This window comes from Phyllostomus hastatus, unplaced genomic scaffold, assembly GCF_019186645.2.
Source record: "Phyllostomus hastatus isolate PE091 unplaced genomic scaffold, TTU_PhHast_1.1 phas_scaffold_216, whole genome shotgun sequence".
In the NCBI taxonomy this organism is placed as follows: Eukaryota; Metazoa; Chordata; class Mammalia; order Chiroptera; family Phyllostomidae; genus Phyllostomus; species Phyllostomus hastatus.
This window is the reverse complement of record NW_025334018.1, coordinates 6,608,972-6,628,804: the sequence shown is the minus strand read 5'-3', so window position 1 is coordinate 6,628,804 and position 19,833 is coordinate 6,608,972. Positions and strand designations below refer to the sequence as shown.

Sequence of the window (19,833 nt, the reverse complement as noted above, 5' to 3'; positions counted from 1 at the left end):
CCTCAGACTGTTGTGGATGGTGGCTCTGTCTCATTGTTTGAACATGCAGTTCCTAATGACATATGGTACTCAGCATCTTTTCATATACTTATATAAGATATACTTGCCATCTGTATATCTTACTCAGTGAAGTGCTGGTTAAGAACTTTTGCTCACTTTTTAACTGGGTTGTTTTCTTGTTGAGTTTTAAGGGTTCTTTGTATATTTTAAATATGAGTCCTTTACGATATGTGTTTTATAAATGTTTTCTTCTAGTCTGTGACTGTCTTTTCATTCTCTTAATAGTGTCTTTTACAGAGCAAAATTTTTTAATTTTAATGAAATTCGACTTATCATTTTTTTTCTTTCATGAATCATGTTTTTGATGTAATATCTAACAACCCATTGCCAAGACCAAGGTCACCTAGATTTCCTCCTATGTTATGTTCTAGAAGTTTTATAGTTTGCATTTTAAATTTAGGTCTATGATTTATTTGAGTTAATTTTTGTGAAAGGTGTGAAGTCAATGTCTTGATTTTTTTTTTTTTGCATGAGGACATCCACTTGTTCCAGCACCATTTGTGTACACATATCTTTTTATTTATTTCTAGGTTGTTATGGACTGAATTATGTCCCCCACAGATTCATATATTGAAGCCTTAACACCCAGCACCTCAGAATGCGACTGTATTGGAAATGGGCCTTTAAAGAGGTGTTTAAGGGAGGTCCTAATTAAATCTGAGTAGTATCCTTATAAATAGAGAACATTTGGAAACACAAGGAGACACCAGCAATGTGTACGCATAGAGAAAAGACGATGTGCAGCTACAGAGAGAAGGTGATCATCTATAATCCAAGGAGAGAGGCTTCAGAGGAAGCCAAATCTGCTGACACCTTGATCTTGGATTTCTATCCTCTAGAACTGTGAGACAATAAATTCCTTTTGTTTGAGCCACCTAGTCTATGGTCTTTTGTTATGGCATCCCTACCAATCTAATAAACAAATGGTCTTTAAGTTTCATTTTAAAATTGTTGGTAGATAGAATTTATTTTTATATATTTTCCATTTGTATATCATGATGAATTCACATATTAATTCTAATTGGTTTCACTGTAGATTCTTTTGGATGTTCTACATGGACTATTACATGATCTATGAATAATAATATTTTTATTGGTTCATCTCCCATCCTTACATCTTTAATTTATTTATTTTTATCATTTTTTGTTTGTTTGATTCTTTCTTTATTTTGCCTATTGCACTGGCTGGAATTTCCAGTCAGTGTTGGAAGGGAAGTTGTGATGGTGGGTGTCTTTGTCTTATTAGCAAGCTCAGATCAGAGGGAATGCTTTAGACATTTCACAATTATAGAGCATTTATTATATACATATTATTCATCAGATTAAGAAATGTTCCTTCTGTTCCTTATTTCCTAAATGTTTTCCTAAGAGGTTTTTAAAATCATGAATGGATGTTCAATTTTATTAAATGTTTTTCTGAATCTTTTGAGGTAGTCATATGAATTTTCTACTTTTCTTCTATTAGTGTGGTGAATTGTATTGATTGATTTTTAAATATTAAACCAACCTCACATTCCTAGAATAACTAAATTTGGTTTTATTATCCTTTTTTTATATTGTTGGATTTTACTTGCTAATATTTGTTTAGAATGCTTGCATGTGTGTTCTGTAAATTTCCTTTCCTATAATGTCCTTGTCAGTTTTGAAATCAAGGGTATCCTGCCTTCATTCAGTGTACTGAGAAGTATTGTTACCTTTTAATTTCCTGGAAAGTTATTAGAGTAAGATTGTTATTAGTTATTTCTTAAATGTCTGAAATAATTTTTTGAAGTTACGTGACACTGGCAGTTTAAAAAGTTTAATTAGAGATTTAACTTCTTTAAAGTTATATAACTATTCCAGTTTTATATTTCTTCTTGTATGTTTTAGTAAGCTGTGATATTCTAAGGATTTGTTGATTTTCTCTATATTTTTAAATTATTGGAATAATTTTTAATAACAGTGTTGACAAACTTTCTGTAAGGGACTAGCTAGTAAATATTTATATTTGAGGGCAATATAGTCTCTGTTGCAACTATTCAACTGTGCTTAGCAAGAAAGCAGCCACAGATGTCACAGAAATGAGTGGGTGTGGCTGTGTTTCAACAGGCTTTATTTACAAAATTAGTTTTAAAAAGTTTTAAAAAACAGGTCGGAGGTTCATTTTGGCCCACAAATTATATACTATCTCTTTCTTACATTTTAAATGTCTCTTTTACATTTCTGTCTCTTTTATTTCATAGCCCCAATATCACTAATGTGTGCTTTCTTCCTTTGTTTTCATGGAAGTCTATCCATTATGCTAGCCTTTCAAATTTAAGACCCAATTTGTGTTAATTTCTTTGTTCTTTCCTCTTTGTTGTGGCTTAACTTGCTTTTTCTTTACTAGCTTCAGAAGATGCAAGGTTACTGCTTAGATTGTACAAGCTCAGGTTATTGATTTTCATGTACATTTATGGCTACACATTTTCTCTAATCACTTAACTATACTTTATAAATTTCAATATATTTTAATTTTACTACTATTCAGCCAAAAGTTTAAACTGTATTCCATTATGATTCTTTCTTTGATTCAAGGGTTATTTGGAAGTGTATTGCTGAATATCCAAGCGGTTGAGAATTTTCCAGTTACATTTTATTTTTTAATTTCTAGTTTTATTCTGCGTGGCCTTATGACATTCTGAATGATTCAGACTTTAACATTTTTCAAACTTACTTTATGCCGTCATGACATCATTTAAAAAATGCTCTACATGCATTTTAGAAGAATGTGTGTTTTTCATGTTGTGTGTGATGTTCTTGAGTTGTCAGTTAGGTCAAGTTTGCTACTTATGTTTTTCAAATCTTTCCCAACCTTATTGATATTAACATTTTTATCACACCAGTTATTGCAAAAGGGGCGCTAAAGCCTCCCATTATGATTGTGCACTTGCTTATTCATTTATTTCTGTCAGTTATTATTTACATATTTTTAGTTATGTTATGTGATCCATTCAAATTTAGAATTGTTATACTTACTCATGGGTTGATCTTCTCTTACCTTTGAAATACCATTTTTATATCTGATATATGATTTTGATGTCTAGAAGATGGAATGCCTCTACTGCTAGGCTGTTGGTAAGGGGATTGAGTCAAACTACCAAGGAGCTGAGGTAAATTTTGGATTTGTTATTAATATGTTTACATCTGTGCATCGCAGATTTCAGATTCTTCTAGTATCATTTTGTGCTTAGGGTGGTGACTGAGGTGCTAGGGTTTTTTTCCTCAATTTTCCTCAATGTCCCCAGCTTCAGGCCTTCCTGGTGCACCTACACCCCAAGGCTGGTCTCTGTCTATGTTCTTTTCTCCTTCAGTGTAGACTACTGCTACTTGTTATTTGGTGCCTATTAGCCTGGTGAGGGGACAAGGGCATTACCTATGGTCCTGGTTCATTCTCAGCCTTAGGCAGGACCGAGGGCTTGTGTTTTGAGCTTGGGCTTTCTCAGTGATCTTGGGCCTCCTTCATGGAGCAGCCAAACCCTCTTTTTGTTTTGTTGGTAGATCTTACATGTGAGAGAATTTCTGCTGCCTCCCAGTATAAGAGACCTCTAATGACACTGGTGCAGGAATTTAGCATCAAGACTTTCTTCCCAATCTCCCTTAGGAGAATAGAAGGCTTGTTTCTTTGACTCTTCCCCCAGCCACAAAAGACAGTTGAAGGCTGTCTTTCCAAAGAAGAGAGGGTCTTAGTGAGGTTTTGTGCCTCCCTTATAGTGGTGGCTGCTCCTCTCCCTGTGTCAGCACCCCTGGGGGAGGCATTCTCTGGTCTGCCTCCCTATTCCAGGTGTTTCTCATGAGCACCTGTAGCAGGGTGCAGCCAAGAGGGGAGCCCCAAATAGGGATTTGTAATAGGGTCCAGAAGAGCTTGGCAATAATTGGCTGCACACCACAGGGCCACACCTGCCCAGAATGCTGGCAGCTGTGGACAATTGTGGGAGGAGCTGGAAATGGGGCTGCAGAGGAATATTGGCGCTGGGATTTAAATGGAGGCATGACATCCATTGGGCTTCTCTCTTTTTGGGACCACACATCTGTTTAGGACCACACAGCTTTGGTGTCTTGGTTGGGACCACGAGGCTTTGGAAGTGTTCCCTTTTGCCATGTGGAGGGTGCCGAGAGGACTGTGTGCATTTGTGGGGAACTTTAGTTTGTGTTATTTAAAATAAATAATAAATTCCTTTCCTTTTCACTGATCTCTGGTACTAAGAGACATCTTTCCTCAGGCGGCGGGCAAAATGAACCCAGTAGGTGGGGAGGAACCCTGGAGAAAAAGGGAGGGTCTTTTATAGCATTCAGTGCCCCCCCACTCTGTTCTGTAACGCACCCAGTGGGGCAGCATGGAGAAGAACCTTCAAATGGGTGCAGAGTCCCCCGTTTCTGTGACAGTGGGGGCCCCATGCTGTCATGCTAGCCAATACTTGGTTTTTGGAAATTTATTAGACACATTAGGTGAGCTCTTCTTGTTTGATTTATGGCACCTGAAATCTCTTTCTCTGCAGTTTGACGTAGGTGAGCCAGTGCTTCTGTTCTGCCTCTTGAGTTTCAAGCTCTTTGATTGTTTTGAAGCTTCTGCTTTTATGGGCTTGAGAAAAGTTATGCTTTTGCAGTTTATGTGACTTTTATGCTTCTTAAAGTGAGAGAGTGCAGCTCTCTCCAGCTTTCTACATCCTTAGTGGAACTGGAACTCCTCCCCCATTTTAAAAATATTTTCTTGTATCTCCTCTTTTGCCTCTTTATAGATTGATTAAATAAGTATTCTTATTATTCCTCCCCTATTAGTTTTTTAAGTATACTTTTTTTTACTATTCTTTTAGAGGACACTAGATATTACAACATACATACTTGATTTACCATAGTCTGATAAATGTTAGTACTTAAACTCTTTCTCAGAAAACCCTAGGAACTTTAGAATGCCTTAACTTCACTAAGTTAATCCCAGGTTTGTGTGTTACTGATGTTATGCAATTTAATTACACATAACTTTTAAACCTCACATATCATTATTACATAGTGTATTCATTTATATTTATCTGTGTCTAAGTTTCATTGCTCTTTACTTCTCCCTCTCCACTAGGAGAGTTTCCCCTCACCTCTGTATTTTAGGACCAACCAGGGTGGGGCTGTTTGGATGAAGTTCATTTTGGGTTTTCACCCACTTTCTGAATCAAGCGTGGGACCTCTGTCCCCAACCAGCTGGTGACAAGGACTCCCATTAACCAAGGAGGTGCTGGTAAACAGTAGGTCTCAGGGTCAAGACTGGCTGGCTGGCAGAAGCAGCCATTTGTGGACTCTTCCCTTCATAGTAGCTGCTCCTGTGGCTGACTCATTGTTTGAGGAGAAGTTCACAGATCCCAAGGGACCAAGTATGCACCAGACTTTTGCTTTGAGGGGTCCGGGGCACCACACCTGAAGAAACATTAGTGTCTTCAGGTGGACAGCAGCCACCTTTTAGGAGCTGTGTCCTCAGAAACTGATGTCCTTGTCACTGTGATCTAGATTTATGCAAGCGATTCACAAAATCTGGATTGTGGAAGTCAATCCTTTCTACAATCTTCCTTTAAGAAATTATGTTCTGCATAAGACGAGTATGGTTGCAAAATCTATATTGTTTAGGGATTCCAGAAAGAGATTTAATGATGGAATAAGCATACCTACTATGCAGCTCATATTGTGAAAGAAGCTTTGATTTTGTAATTCATGAGTAAAAGAATAACACTTTTTAATGAAAAGAAAAACATCCCTCCCCCCAAACCCCCAAACAAACAAAACAACCACCACAAAAAAAGAAATCACGTTTCAGGTGTGTGATGAGGATACACAGAGTCATTCTGTGTGAGGGAAAGTCCCTTGGCGTGCCCAAGTCTGTATCCCAACAATCATGGACTCGGTGGTGATGACATAACTTGCAGACACCTGCTCTTAAGCTGTTGAGGGTGGCAGCTCTATTCCTGCCAGCCATGACCGATGCTGATTTCACCTAAAACTCCCCAGTTCCTGGGAAGGGACAGATGTTGAGTATCTGCTTCCCTGAGCAAGAGCTGAGGTGAGTCAGTGTTTCTGCCTTGCCTAGAGCTTGCCCGGAGAGCAAGGGGAGATGGTGTCCCTTTGTTGCCTCAGCCTGCTCATATGTCTTCTCTCTTTGGAAAACTACACTTTAGGAAAGATTTTTGATGACCTCACTAGATCAAATAAGTTCAAATAGGATCATCTTGAATTCAAGGAGATAAAAATAGAGTATATCACTTATAAATCAATTCACTAAACCTTTATTCTGTGTCTTTTTTGGTAAGACTCTGTTCTAGATCATGTAGATATATTAGTAACAGATCAATAAAGTCTCAGCTCTGTCCTCCTGGAGCTTACTTTGGTGGTGGTGGTAGAGTGTCTTTGTATATGACGGGTGGGGAGATACAAAGAGAAGACAGATATTAAACAAATAGACAAGCTTAAGCATGAAACCCTTTTGTTTCAGACACTGAGAATGTAAGTTTGGAAAAAGAAAACACACATACCAGTCCTGCAGGCATTAGGCCTCTTGTATTCTATGATAACTGCTCTCCTATTATGTTTTTCTTAGGTTCTGTGCATGTTAAACCTTGTCTTTTTTTCTGGAGTTTAGAACATATAGGGCATGGGGTATGCAGAAGGTGTCTTGAGATTCAGGTATTGAGGTGGCCCCTTTTTTGTACTTTCAAAAACTAGCTGGGGACCCCCAACCATCCATGGCAAAAATGGAACAGCCTAAGTGACTAAAGGGCACACACAGGAGAAACAGAAGTGGTGAGTTCCACTGGCATAAGGTAGGAAAGTGGAGAGGACTTTTTGTGGCATGTAGCTGTCTGAATAGCAAGAAATGAGGTCATTCTGCAAGGACCTGGGAATGTATTAGGGTGGTGTTCCCCAAACTTCAATGAATTCCATACTACTTTTCTTATACCTGTACACCACTAATATTACATACTTAATAGTTTTCACTGAAATTACCTTCAAATCAATATACTTTAAATACAGTAGTTCTTGGCAGTATTATACATGACAAGTTTGAAACTATGACTTTTTCAAATGTAGATTAAGATAGATAATAATTAAAATGTAAAAAACTGTTTGCCATGTGAGACTGTCTCCTGGAACAATCACACTGTTGCAACCATTGGGAAATGCTGCATTGGGAATTAGTGTTTACAAATGGGTGACTCTAATAAAAACTAAATTAAACTAAAATGGAGCATTGCCTTCCTAGGGGGTTACCCCATTTCTAAATAACTTTTATTCATTTCTTTGTTCCTTTATTATAAGGTGATCACTGCAGTGTGGAATAGAAATAAGAGGAGGGGGGTATATATTTTAATTGGGCACTGGAAGCATTGGTCCTTTTTGCTCTCCTCTGATTAAACCTGCAGTTTATTTATCCAATCATCTATTGAAGAGTGTCTTGGTTGCTTCCAGTTCTTGGAAATTGTGAATAAAGCTGCTATAAAGATTTGCACACAGGTTTTTGTGTAGACATATTTTGAAACCCATTGTGTAAATTTCCAGGAGTGCTTTTAGTAGATTGTATGGCAAAATTTAGCTCTGTAAGATCTTGAGTCAGTTTTGAAAGGTTAGATTTTTTGAGGAATTTTTATATTTCATTTAATTTTTTCTCTAACTTATCCTCTTATAATTCTGTCAGCTTCTCTGCCCAGGCAACAGTCACCTACTGCCCATGCTAATGTCCAAAGAGAGTTTTCTCCCTAGAGTTTCTCCCGATTTTTACCCAGGTTTCCTTGTTTTCTTTCGTGACTTTTTGTAGAAAGACCCGATACTTTTCTTATCTTGGAAAGACTCTTATGAGGAGAAGTGTCTGATTCATTTCATCTCTTTCTTACCTGATGTTCTTAATTTCACTAACGTACATCATGCAGAGTAAGTTCATATTTTTATTAGTCCTTGAAATCACTTCCTTAAATATTCTGATACCACATTTAGGGAATATATGGATACATCTGATATATTGTGGGTTTGGTTCTAGACCACCACAATAAAATGGATACTGCAATAAGGCGAGTTACGTGAATTTTTTATTTCTCAGTTCATATAAAAGTTATGTTTACACTATACTGTAGCCCTGTGATTTTCAGCGAGTGTGCCACAAGAATTTTTAAAACATGCAATACCTGACTATTTAGTCAGAGACACTGACTTCTTTTCCCTCGAATGGTCAAATTAAAAAAAATAACAACAGCCAATACAACAATAATATATCTATTGCTGTGCTGCAGAATTTTAGTAATTAGTTTCTGTGTGCCATGAGATGAAAAATGTTGAAAATTGCAGCTGTGGTCTATTAAGTGTATAATAGTATTATTTCTGAAAAAAAAAACACAATATATATCTTAATTAAAAGTAATTCATTGCTAAAAAATGCTAATCATTACCTGAGTTTCAGCAAATCATAATCTTTTTGGTGCCCAAAGAATTACTCGATGCAGTGTTGTCACAAACCTTCAATTTGTAAAAAATGTAATATTTGCATAGTTCAATAAAGTGAAATGCAATGAAATGAGGTATTCCTCTGTAAAATTAGAATTTATGAAGTTTATGTGTTTTTGGAAGGTTAATGCTGATAGCTATTTATTTCCTTGTAAGTACTTAGCCTGACATTCTGACAAAATGCTATAAGGAGAAATGTGGTATTTAACTAGAGATTGTTTTATTGTCCTAAGTAGCTAATTACAGAAACAGTAAACCAAATTAAAAATTACACCATATTGTTTCATACAGAATAATAAATATTTATAAATGCATTTTTTCAAACCAACAATATCAACCTATTGGATTTTATTATATTTGAGTTTTTTTGGTATTTAACAATAATCAGAAATTCTAAGTGAGTCCAAATACCTAGAAATAATTAAATTGTCTTTTTTGAGGCTATATTCTAAATTTTCACTTAGATTTTAACTCTGATTTTTGCCACATAGTAAGTATTAATGTTAGTTCATTTTATTATTTCTATGCCTCATTCGAGTCAGGTGTTTTTTATAAAGTTTTAATTTATGTTTTAGAGGGAAGGAAAAGGAGAGAGAAAGAGAGGGAGGGAAACATTGGTTGGTTGCCTCTTGTGTGCACCCCAACTAGGCACCTGGCCAGCAACCCAGGCATGTGCCCTGACTGAGATTTGAACCTGCAGCCTTTTAGTTTGCAGGATGATCCCTAACCAACTGAGCCATACTGGTCAGGGCAAGTCAGGTATTTGGTTACATGCTTCTAAAATATTTTGGCACTAACTTAAAATAGAGATTATAGAAAAGATTTTTTAAAAAATGAGGCAAATGACTTTCTTAGCCTTCAGTTACAACTTGATCATGCTGTTTTGCTTCTGTTTCTTTGATTAACAATTTATTAGTTTACTATCTGAGTACCTTCCATGGAGCTAAGTGCTTTATATGCAGTTTCTTATTTATTTCTCAAAACAGTTTAGAGGTAGGTGCTATATTATTTATGTTATTACATTATAGAATATATTTCTATTATTATTATTATATTATTACATTGTTTTTCTTATTACCTTTCTTACTACCATCTACTTTCTACTGATCTATTATAGTCTAGCCAACTTTAGAATTTCGGTCTGTCTGATTCTTGGAATCCATATAAGCTCATTCCTTATTTTTTTGAACCTGAGTATGATACCCCATTTTTTGTTGATACATATGCATAGATACATATGATTACTGGAGGCCTGTGTCTTTGGTGTGTACATGTCAATGCTAGGAGGAGAGTAGATTATGGTTGGATTTTTCTTCAGAAAGGATTATAATAGGGGTGTGATCAAAGGTGTAGAGAACATCAGAAAAATAACATCTACCCACCTCCTGCTCTGAGTTTGGTGCCTGCCCAGAAAGGTTGGTGCAAAACCTTAGGTCTGCAAAAGAGGAAGAATATTTTCTCACTAAATGTGCAAAGGACAGATTTGTCTTTTATCACTTTTTCAAAGTAACATTTTAAAATTCTTTACTCAATAACTTATTCTTTGGAGAATTTTTTGAAAAGAAAAATTAGATAAATATCATCTGTAATTATGGCAGCCAAAGGTAATCATGCTTAGCCAATTGTTACATGTATTCCCTATTTTTTCTTAAATAGATATTAATCAAAATCTTATCATGCTTTATATGTGCTTTAAAAAATTTAAGCTTTATTGTATTTTTTCCCCATTACCATTTAGTCTCCTTATACCTTCCTCCCTCAAGCAATCACCACACTGTTGTCCATGTCCATGAGTCCTTTTTGCTCCATTCCTCCACCCCCAATCTCCCTGCTCCACCCCCACTAGCTGTCATCTGCTCTCCATCTATGAGTGTGTCTCTGTTTTGCTGTTAGTTCAGTTTGTTCATTAGATTTCACACATAAATGAAATCATATGGTATTTGTCTTTCTCTGACTAGCTTATTTCACAATGTTCTTATTTCATAATGTTCTCCAGGTACATCCACACTGTTGCAAAGGGTAAAAATTTCTTTTTTATGGTCGAGTAGAATTCCAACGTGTAAATGTCCCATAGTTGTTTTATCCACTCCTCTATTGATGGACACTTGGGCTGCTTCCATATCTTGGTGATTGTAAATAACACTGCAATGAGCATAGGTATTCTTAAATTTTTTTGAATTAGTGTTTTGAGTTCCTTTGGATATATACTTTTTAAAATTTTAATTTGATATTTCTGATAATGTTAAATCAAGCTTCCAAAACACTCTTTTTAATGATGTTGAGAATTCCACCATATGAATGTACTATAATTTATCCATTTCTTCAAGAATCTGAATGATGATGAAGAATGAGTCTGACACTCAGAAATAAAAGCAGAAGACAAAAATTCAAGGTCAACTTTAGTTTTTATTTCTCTAAGAATATAAGAAATATATAACCACAATTCCTATTTTTTATCTTTATTTCATTCCTATTTTATTGTAAAATCCTGACTTGCAAGGACTATTTTGTTCAATAATATGTAACATATAGTAGTAAAATGTGAGATAAAAAGTTGAGTCAAGAATTGGACAAAATTAAAAAAAATTTGTTCTTTCCTGTCATTTTTAAATAGTCATTATTAACAGTAATACCCTTAGTAGGATAGGGAATGGAGGTAGGCTATTGACTTTTAAAGAACATAAATCTAAGCTTGTTAGATGCGTGGATAGATGATAGGTAGGTAGATAGATAGAAAGATACATGGGTGTATAGAGTATTATGTGTATGTAAAGTGTTTTGTGTTCTAGGTCTCAGGTGTTCAAACTTGCAGGAACTTTGATAGATGTAATTCTTCATCTTGGGGAGGCTCTTCTTATAACTGATTGTGAGAAACTCTGTGTGTTCAAATTCATCACAGAAACCTATAAAGTGACTCCTGTCTGATGTGTGGGAGTCACTGTCCTGATTAGCACCGCTTTCCAGAGCAGTGCTCTCAGAGGGAGAGCCTCAAAGGTACAGCCAAAACTGGAATATCTGACACTAAAATCCCATTTAAGCAGGTAATTCTCAAATTATGGATGGCAGAAATCTGAGATTTCACTAAGGATTTATATTTTAGATGTGATGTGAAACTATGGTGAATAGTGAGTGACCTGTTGGGTAAATTCTTTTCTATTTTCCCTCTGACATAATCTATATGGAACTTTTGGTTGATGACACTCTGTAGACACCTGGAGTTAAGGTGCTGAACTGGTGGCCCTGTCCCTGTATGGTCATGGTTAATGGTAGCTGTGGCCCAAAGCAACTTCTTGACTAACAGGGACAATGACAGTTCTGGGAACCTAACCTGTTTAAGAGAGAGGATGTGATGCTGCGTTGATTCAGTGATCCTCTGCTGTGCCTCCTCTTCCTCTTTATTCTTTTCTTCCTTCTTTTTCAATGATGAAACCACCTTCTTGGAAAGCTTCTTTATTATTGACCAAGACTAGGAAGCTCTAGCAACATGCTTTAACATTGTAACACGCAACAGTCTTCACTATTGACTACAGGTAGATTTTAAAAAGATATGAAAGAACTAATCACAAAATGGACTGCCATCATGCACCAATTGGACAAATAAAAGGTATACATTTGGGAGTGAGAAGACAATATGGCAAGTTGAGGGGTCTGAAGGGCTTAAGGAAGACAGAGAATAAACAGAAAAAATATTTAAAAGATGGTTGTATTTAAAGAACTAAAGCCTGTTTGTAAAGAGACTGAGAGAAAGCAAATATATATGATCAGCTTAAGTTCATATTTTCACATAGATTTTATAGACTTTTAGTGTTATGGTCCTCACTCCCTTCCTCAAACATACTCTTAATTATTACATGTGATGGTGTGAGTGTTAAATAGTATTTTTATACTTGTTTCTTGTGATTTAAAAACTGATATTTATTTATGGAAAAAAAAGTCTTTATTTTCTGATAAAGAAAGTGCAAGAATTTCTTGCAATACCAGCAGGCTAGTGCGGTGCTGGGGTCAGTTGAGATGGGGAGATTCTGATCCCATTTACAAATGTGTCCCCACATTCCCCAGTAATATAAGACCAGTGCTGCAACTTTATTCCTCCCCCAGATGGGGCCTTTTCACCCGCCATGACTCAAAAATAAACGTTTTAGTACCTGATGGAACGGTCCAGAAAAGAGGATAGTTCAAGTCCCAGTCTGAATAGGGAAACTGTGGAAGAACTTCTGAGAGCTGTCTCTGAAAAGGCAGAAATCAAACCTGTATTCAGAATTGGAGAACATATTGGGACATTGTTTCCCAAACTCTAGTTAGTCCCAGAAGGGCCAGTATATTTGTAATAATTATGTATCACACGTATAATATGAAATTCTTAATATTTTTATATTTAAAATAACTTTGTAACTGGAAAAGACACCGGTGTTCAGGCTATCTGTCACTACCAAATCCAATAAGCAATGACAGTGATTGAATCTTTTATAGATGCTTTATTCAGATGGCCGGCAATCCGAGAAGATGGTGGGTTCATACCCTAACAAACCATCTTACTCTTTCTTTCCCAGCCAGATCTTTTATAAGGGGGTTGGGGGAGGGCAAACAAGGTGTCAGCGAAAGCCTTTGAAATTCAACAGTTGCCTCCAAGTGGGGGTGGGGGGGTGGGGGTGGGGTGCGGGTTAGTCACTTGCTTCTTCCTGGTACAGATGTCTCCAGGAGGTCATCTGCTTATTCTCAGGCACGAGGATAGGCCTTATCTGTAGTTACTGAAACAAAAACTTAACATACACATTACTTGCTAGATTTATGACTATTTACCTTAAGCTAAATTTTCCCAAGTCTTAAGCCCCTATCAACTTTATACCAACCTTTTGAGTTTCTGACTTAATTGACCATAGGAAATCATGTCCATGGAATGGCAGATAAAATATTCAAGTTATATATTTAATGCAGAATTAACATAAGCACACAGCCAGCATTGTGTTATTCCATGCCCCTGTGAGGCCACCTCCTGTAACACAAGAGGTGGTCCAGCTTTCAGAGCCACTGTTAGCAACTGGAACCTGAAAAATTGGCCTTGTAGGCACTCTAAACATTTTCAAAAGGCTTTTTGTAAATAAGCTTAATGCCTCTTTGAAAGGTCACCACTCATTTGTGGCACAGATGGCCTCAGGACAGGGAGTGTGTGACCCGGAAAAGACCTTAGTTAGTACCACATGAACTTCCTGATTGGGGGAGAAAATCTGAGGGCACATTTCTCAGGACATTCAACTGCCCCCTCTGGGTGAGCAGCAGAACAGAGCACCCTAACAGCTGGTGTGTCAGTCTGTGTTCCCCATTAACCTGTGACCAAGGCAGGAGCTCATCTTGTTCTCTATTGCAGGGAACATCAGAGGGAACCACATAGGTATGGTTCAGTAAATAGACTTTGAATGAATGCTTGTGATTTTTATTCTCTTCTCTGTATTTCATAAATGATGATTATGAGCTCCTTTTTTTTAAAAACAATATAAAGGCTCAAGCGAACACCTTTGAGGGCAGCAGGGAGGAACAGTGCTGAGGAGACTGATTTCCACTCTGAAATCTGTTGTGGGACAGAAGTACTTGCAGGAATGGGATGGAGGAGACAGGTTCAAAGAGGAAGGAAACAGAAGGCAAATCTCTGGTACTGTAGGGAAAAAGAAAGAGGAGGAGCGAATTTCAGGATGAACAGGATAAGTAGATGTTTCATACTGACAGCCCCAATTCAAAGAGACTGATATTTTCTTCCCTGTTTATAGAAAAAGAGGTGACCTGCCTGTGGTCACATGGCCTGTCAAAGATAGAACTTGCACTAGACCCTGGTGTGTTTTAGGTCTCCTGTTCAGAATTATACAGGGTTCTCTAGAGAAACAGACAAGTAAGAGACAGGGAGAAAGAGAGAAGAGGAGAGATTAATTTGTTGTAGCAGTTGGATGATGTGCATATTAAGGTGGCAAGTCCAACTCTTGCCAGTGTTTCAGTGTGAAGATCTTTAGGCACTGGAATTATCTCTCACTCAGGGGCATTCAGCCTTCTGTTTTAGTGAGGTCTTTAACTGACTGAGGCCAACCACATGCTAGAGGGCAATGTGCTTTCCTCAGCCTACTGATGTGAATATTAACCTCACCCCAAAATACCTTCACAGGAACACCCAGAACAATGCTTGACCAAATATCTGGACATCTCATAGTCAGTCAAGTAGGCACATAAATTAACTTTCACACTTTGTTTCTAGCATACTGAAAAATTGTATGAAGACAGCAGAAGTGATAATAGATATATTGGACATATACTTCACTTACATGAAAAGTACAAAAAATGAGCAAAACTTTAATGAAATTATTATTGATAAGAAGGTGTAAATAAATGTCAATTAATTACAATGACAAAAATTAATGACAAAGTGATTTAAACTTTGTCTTGAATTTTCCAAAAGGTTCTATGTCAAAGTGTCAGTTAGTAGATATTAAATAAATATAAAATCAGTTAATTGAATGACATTGTTTATTAGATGGGTTATTCCAGTGGTTTCAAAGGAAGACGATGTAAGGATATTTGAACAACTCTGTAAGTCCTCTTTAAAAGTTAAAGAAGTAGAATGAGGTTAGTTGGGAGACAGTACGTAAGAGCAGGTAGTGTGTCATGTTGGGGAGTTGTAAGCAAAAAGCTTGCTCTCTGATATAGGTCTAGGGACTGTGTGGGCTGCCAGAACATATGAATTACAGCAGCTAAAGTGTGGTTCTAGAAGATTCCATGTGGCCATGGTGGCATAGATTTATAAAGAATAGAGGAATCAGCTATATGTGCTCTATTTGCCTGACCAAAGCATTTAAAATAGAACTCTTGAGGTCACATTTACCGAATGTTCCTAGTATCATTATGGGGAGTCTACTGAGATGTCTGTAGCCTTACCTCAGTACACCTGAAAGGAAGAAAAGAGGACTTAGATCAGTAGTTAACCAGATTAAGGAGAAATACATTCAAGGAAATTTTGGGTAAAGAGGCAGATGTCATGATTAAGCTAAGCTCTTTTTAACCCAGCATGTATAACAAATGGCAATCAGCTGCAATGGAACAGGGCAGACAGTATTATGACCCAGGAAATATGAAAGGTGGGAAAGGGTCATCTCCCCCAATCAAGAAAGAGAGCCTTTGACCACTGGTTAGAAAATCCTCCAAGTTCTCCCACAACCCTAAGTCCATGACCCAGAGCTAAGGCAGGGCCTCTGTGAGTCATGAGCATGTAACCCAGTGAGGAGATCCTGGAGCAGGATACGTTCTGTTTTCAGAGTTCCTGTCAAGCCAGTTATGGATGGATTTGCATTTTGGATGGAAAATTATTGGACCAGGTCAGTTTCAGGCACGTCCACTTCCCCCTGGGTGGAGCAGCAGGCCCTATAAAGACCTTGTCAGCTGTACCACTCCAATCCTCCCAGCACTCGAGTTCTGATCTACTTCAGGGAACCTGGTGAGTCTGATTTCTTGAGTTCAACTGTTTTTCTGATACTCTCAACTGTTGAATTTACCTACAGACAGCAAGTCTTTCTGGGTCCTAAATCATGATCATTGGTGTGATGCTCCTTATTTGAGAAAACCTTAGAATTGAGGCACATGGATATACTGTTCTCACTTGCTTTTAGGTAGACAGTTTGATATCTGGTACAGAAAAGACAAGAATAGGAAAGATTTAATATGACAGAGAAAAAGGCAAAATTATTTTTTTGTTTTCTACATAATTTTGTGTCTCTTCCCTTCTGGTGTGAGTTAAAACACTCATTTCTTAGAAGGTGTGGGACCATTGCATCATTTTGGAAGGGCATTTTGCTCTGTACCAAAGTCAGCCTATTGGGACTTCACAGGAGACAATGATGATAGAAATTGCTTGTGTGATGGGTTGTACAGGATTTCAGAACTTGTGATGAACTTTCTGGAAGATGTTATCTTCATACAAAATATATGGCTTTGTTCTCTCAGCAATGTTTTCTTTGCACAAATAGTAAACAAAAAACCAGGTTTTTCTCAAGGCTGATGAATCAATCTTCTAGAGATGAAGGGAGAAGCCAGAGAGTCTTAAAACGAAGTTAAGAGATGAAAGTACATTCTTGGGGATTGGGGGATAAATCTCATGGATTATCTAAGTGTTGGGTTCTTGGTCTGTAGGAGTGCCTCCTTGTGACAACTGTCATATAATTTCTTTCAGATTCTAACGCTCCAGAAAGATGTCTTATCAACAGCAGCAGTGCAAGCAGCCCTGCCAGCCACCTCCCGTGTGCCCACCCAAGTGCCCAGAGCCTTGCCCACCCCCAAAGTGCCCAGAGCCATGTCCACCCCCAAAGTGTCCTGAGCCGTGCCCACCACCAAAGTGCCCTGAGCCATGCCCACCTCAGCTGTGCCAGCAGAAATGCCCTCCTGTGCAACCTGCTCCACCATGCCAGCAGAAGTGCCCACCCAAGAGCAAGTAACAGCTCCAGTGTTCATCAGGATCAGGAAAGGATAAGAACCACTGTCTCACCTGGTTCCCAAGCCCTTCTTCATCTTTCTCTCAAAGCCTGTTATGGATGCAGAAGAACCTTCTCCACCCTTCAGCCTGTAATAAGCCTGTGATGAATCCTGGCAGTGAATGATTTCCTTTCTGAGGTTGTCCTACCATTATCTCTAGGAGGAAGCTGAGAAAGACCTGTCCTTGGCTGTGCCAGCATCCCCCAGCTTCAGAAGGAAGACAGCTGCTCCCTTCCTGGGTGGCAGCAGAAGGCTCTGTCAATGGCTTGTGGGTCTGGTTGTCACCTGGATGAGATTTCTGCTACCTTGGCATCTGTTACTTTTATTTCATTTTCTGAATAAAGTACATATTTGCTTGTGATGGGATAAATACTTTATTTTCTTTAAAGCTGCCTATTAGCAATATCATCTCATCACTTCAGTTTATTATGTGTTCTTTGAGCCTAAGGCTCAGGATCTTACTACCAGTATTTTATATAAGTTGATGACATACCAAAAAGTGTTTCTATATCATTTCAAAGAGATCAAATTACAGAGCTCATAAGGACTTCAGTTTCTCTATTGCAAGTATGAACTTGTCTTAGGCATGAAATTGAATATGCATAACTTAGTTGGCACAGTGCCTGATCCTTATTTAGCGTTTGGTATGGTAGCAGATCATCACTGTCTCCATCATCATCATTTTCATCTTCACCAATGCCATGGATATCACTATTGCCATCCCCATCCTCATCACTGTTGTCATTAGGAACATGTTTGCTCCAGCAGGAAACTGGCTTAAACTTAACCATCATAGGAGTAAAAAGATTCCCAAAGTTTACTATCCTTTCATATTCTGTTGTTCTCTTTAGTTTTTGATTCACTTTATTTTTATATTATATTGCAGATAAAGAGCTTTTGGTTATTAGTGGGGTATTCTGTATAAAACTGTATTTGTTTTTAAAACATGAGACATAAGAAGAGTCCCTATGAGAAAAAGTGTTGCATCCTCTTCACGTAATCACCTTCTCTTCATACCTCAACAACCCACCAAAAATCAGTGTGCAATAATTTAGTTTACCTCTAAAATTACTTTTTTGAGTGTTCTGACCCCATATTTAAAAGTTATTGGGGTTTCCATGTTTATTTAGGTTTGCAAAGTTACTCTTGCCATGCACCTTGTTTTCTGAGTGCTCAGTCCCTTAGATAATTAAGCTGCAGAAAGAGGGATATGTGTCCTAGTATATTATGTCTTGTGGTCCTCAGTGTCTGCCATGGGATGCACACACACTCTGACCATTACATCTGTCTTTTAAAAACTAACAAATCCTTTGTATAAAATGATACTACACCTAAAAATATTTAAAATCAAGAAGACCTATTTATTTCATAAATGGTATTGGGAAAAGTGGACACTACATGCAAAACTGAAACTAGACCAAGTTCTTATACCACATACAAGAATAAACTCAAAATAAAGACATAAAAATTAGAATCAAAACCATAAAAATCCTAGAAGAAAAAAGGTAGTAGAATCTCTGACATTTCTCTTAGTGATGTTTTTGCTAATATATCTACTTGGCCAAAGAAAAAAAGTAAACAAATGGTATTACATGAAACTTAAAAACTAGTGCACAGAAAAAGAGACCATCAACAAAGTGAAAAGACAACCTGCTGACTGAAGAAGATATTCACTAATGATACATCTGATAAGTTATTAATATCCAAAAATTTATCAAAAACTTACATAATTCTATACCCCCCCAAAAAAAACCAATTTAAAAGAGGGCAGAGAATCTGCACTGACACTTCTTCAAAGAGGACTTACAGATGGCAAATAGACATAGGAAAGGATGCTCAACATCACTAATAATCAGAGAAATGGAAATTATAACCACAATGAGATATCACCTCACACCTTTCAGAATGGCTATCATCAACAAAATCCACATGTAATAAGTGTTGGTGAGGATATAGAAAAGGGAACCTTCCTGCGCTGTTGGTGAGAATACAGAATGGTTCAATTACTATGGAAAACAGGATGGAACTTCCTCAAAAAATGAAATGTGAAACTGCTGCGAGAACCAGAGATTCCATTTCTGGGTATAGACCCAAAACCCCCCAAAACACTAATTTAAAAAAGTACATGAACCCAACTTCTGGCCAAGATGGAGGCATGAGTAGATGCAGTGTGCCTCCTCGCACAACCTAAAGAAGGAGAACATCAAATTAAAAAAAAAACCCAGAACTGCCAGAAAATCAAACTGTATGGAATTCCAACAACCAAGGAGTAAAAGAAGAAATATTTATCCAGACCAGTAGGAAGAGTGGAGACAGGCAGCCAGACAGAGAACACTTGTGGCATGCCAGTGGCTGGAGGACTGGGGTGGGCAAGGTGGTGGCTGGAGGACCATGTGGTTCAACATTTTCATGCAGATAAACTGGGAGGAACAACTGGAGAGTGAGACAGATCCTGCACCCCAGGATTCCAGCACAAGAAAATAAGGCCTCAATAACTCTGACTGAGAAAACCTGTGGGGGTTGTGGCAGTGGGAGAAACTCCCACTGCCTCAGAGGAGAGTTTACTGGAGAGACCCACAGGGTTATAGAATATACACAAACCCACCCACCCAGGAATCAGCATCAGAAGGGCTCCATTTGCTTGTGGGCAGCAGAGGAAGTGACTGAAAGCCACCGACAACCCAGGGAGCTGCACTGTTCCCTTTTGGACCCTTCCCCCCTACATCCAGTGCCACAAAGCAGCAATATGGGTTGCCCCACCCTAAAGAATACATAAGGTTC

The 19,833-nt window shown here is 37.7% G+C and overlaps 1 protein-coding gene across 1 annotated transcript; it reads left to right on the top strand.

The window, feature by feature from the left end:
- Positions 1–15,912: 15,912 nt before the first annotated feature.
- On the top strand, positions 15,913–17,413 carry LOC123804653 (small proline-rich protein 2E-like). Its single transcript, XM_045817030.1, has 2 exons — positions 15,913–16,021; positions 16,754–17,413. The coding sequence occupies exon 2, from the start codon at positions 16,773–16,775 to the stop codon at positions 17,013–17,015; it is 243 nt and encodes an 80-aa protein (XP_045672986.1). The 5' UTR covers positions 15,913–16,021; positions 16,754–16,772; the 3' UTR covers positions 17,016–17,413.
- Positions 17,414–19,833: the final 2,420 nt, after the last annotated feature.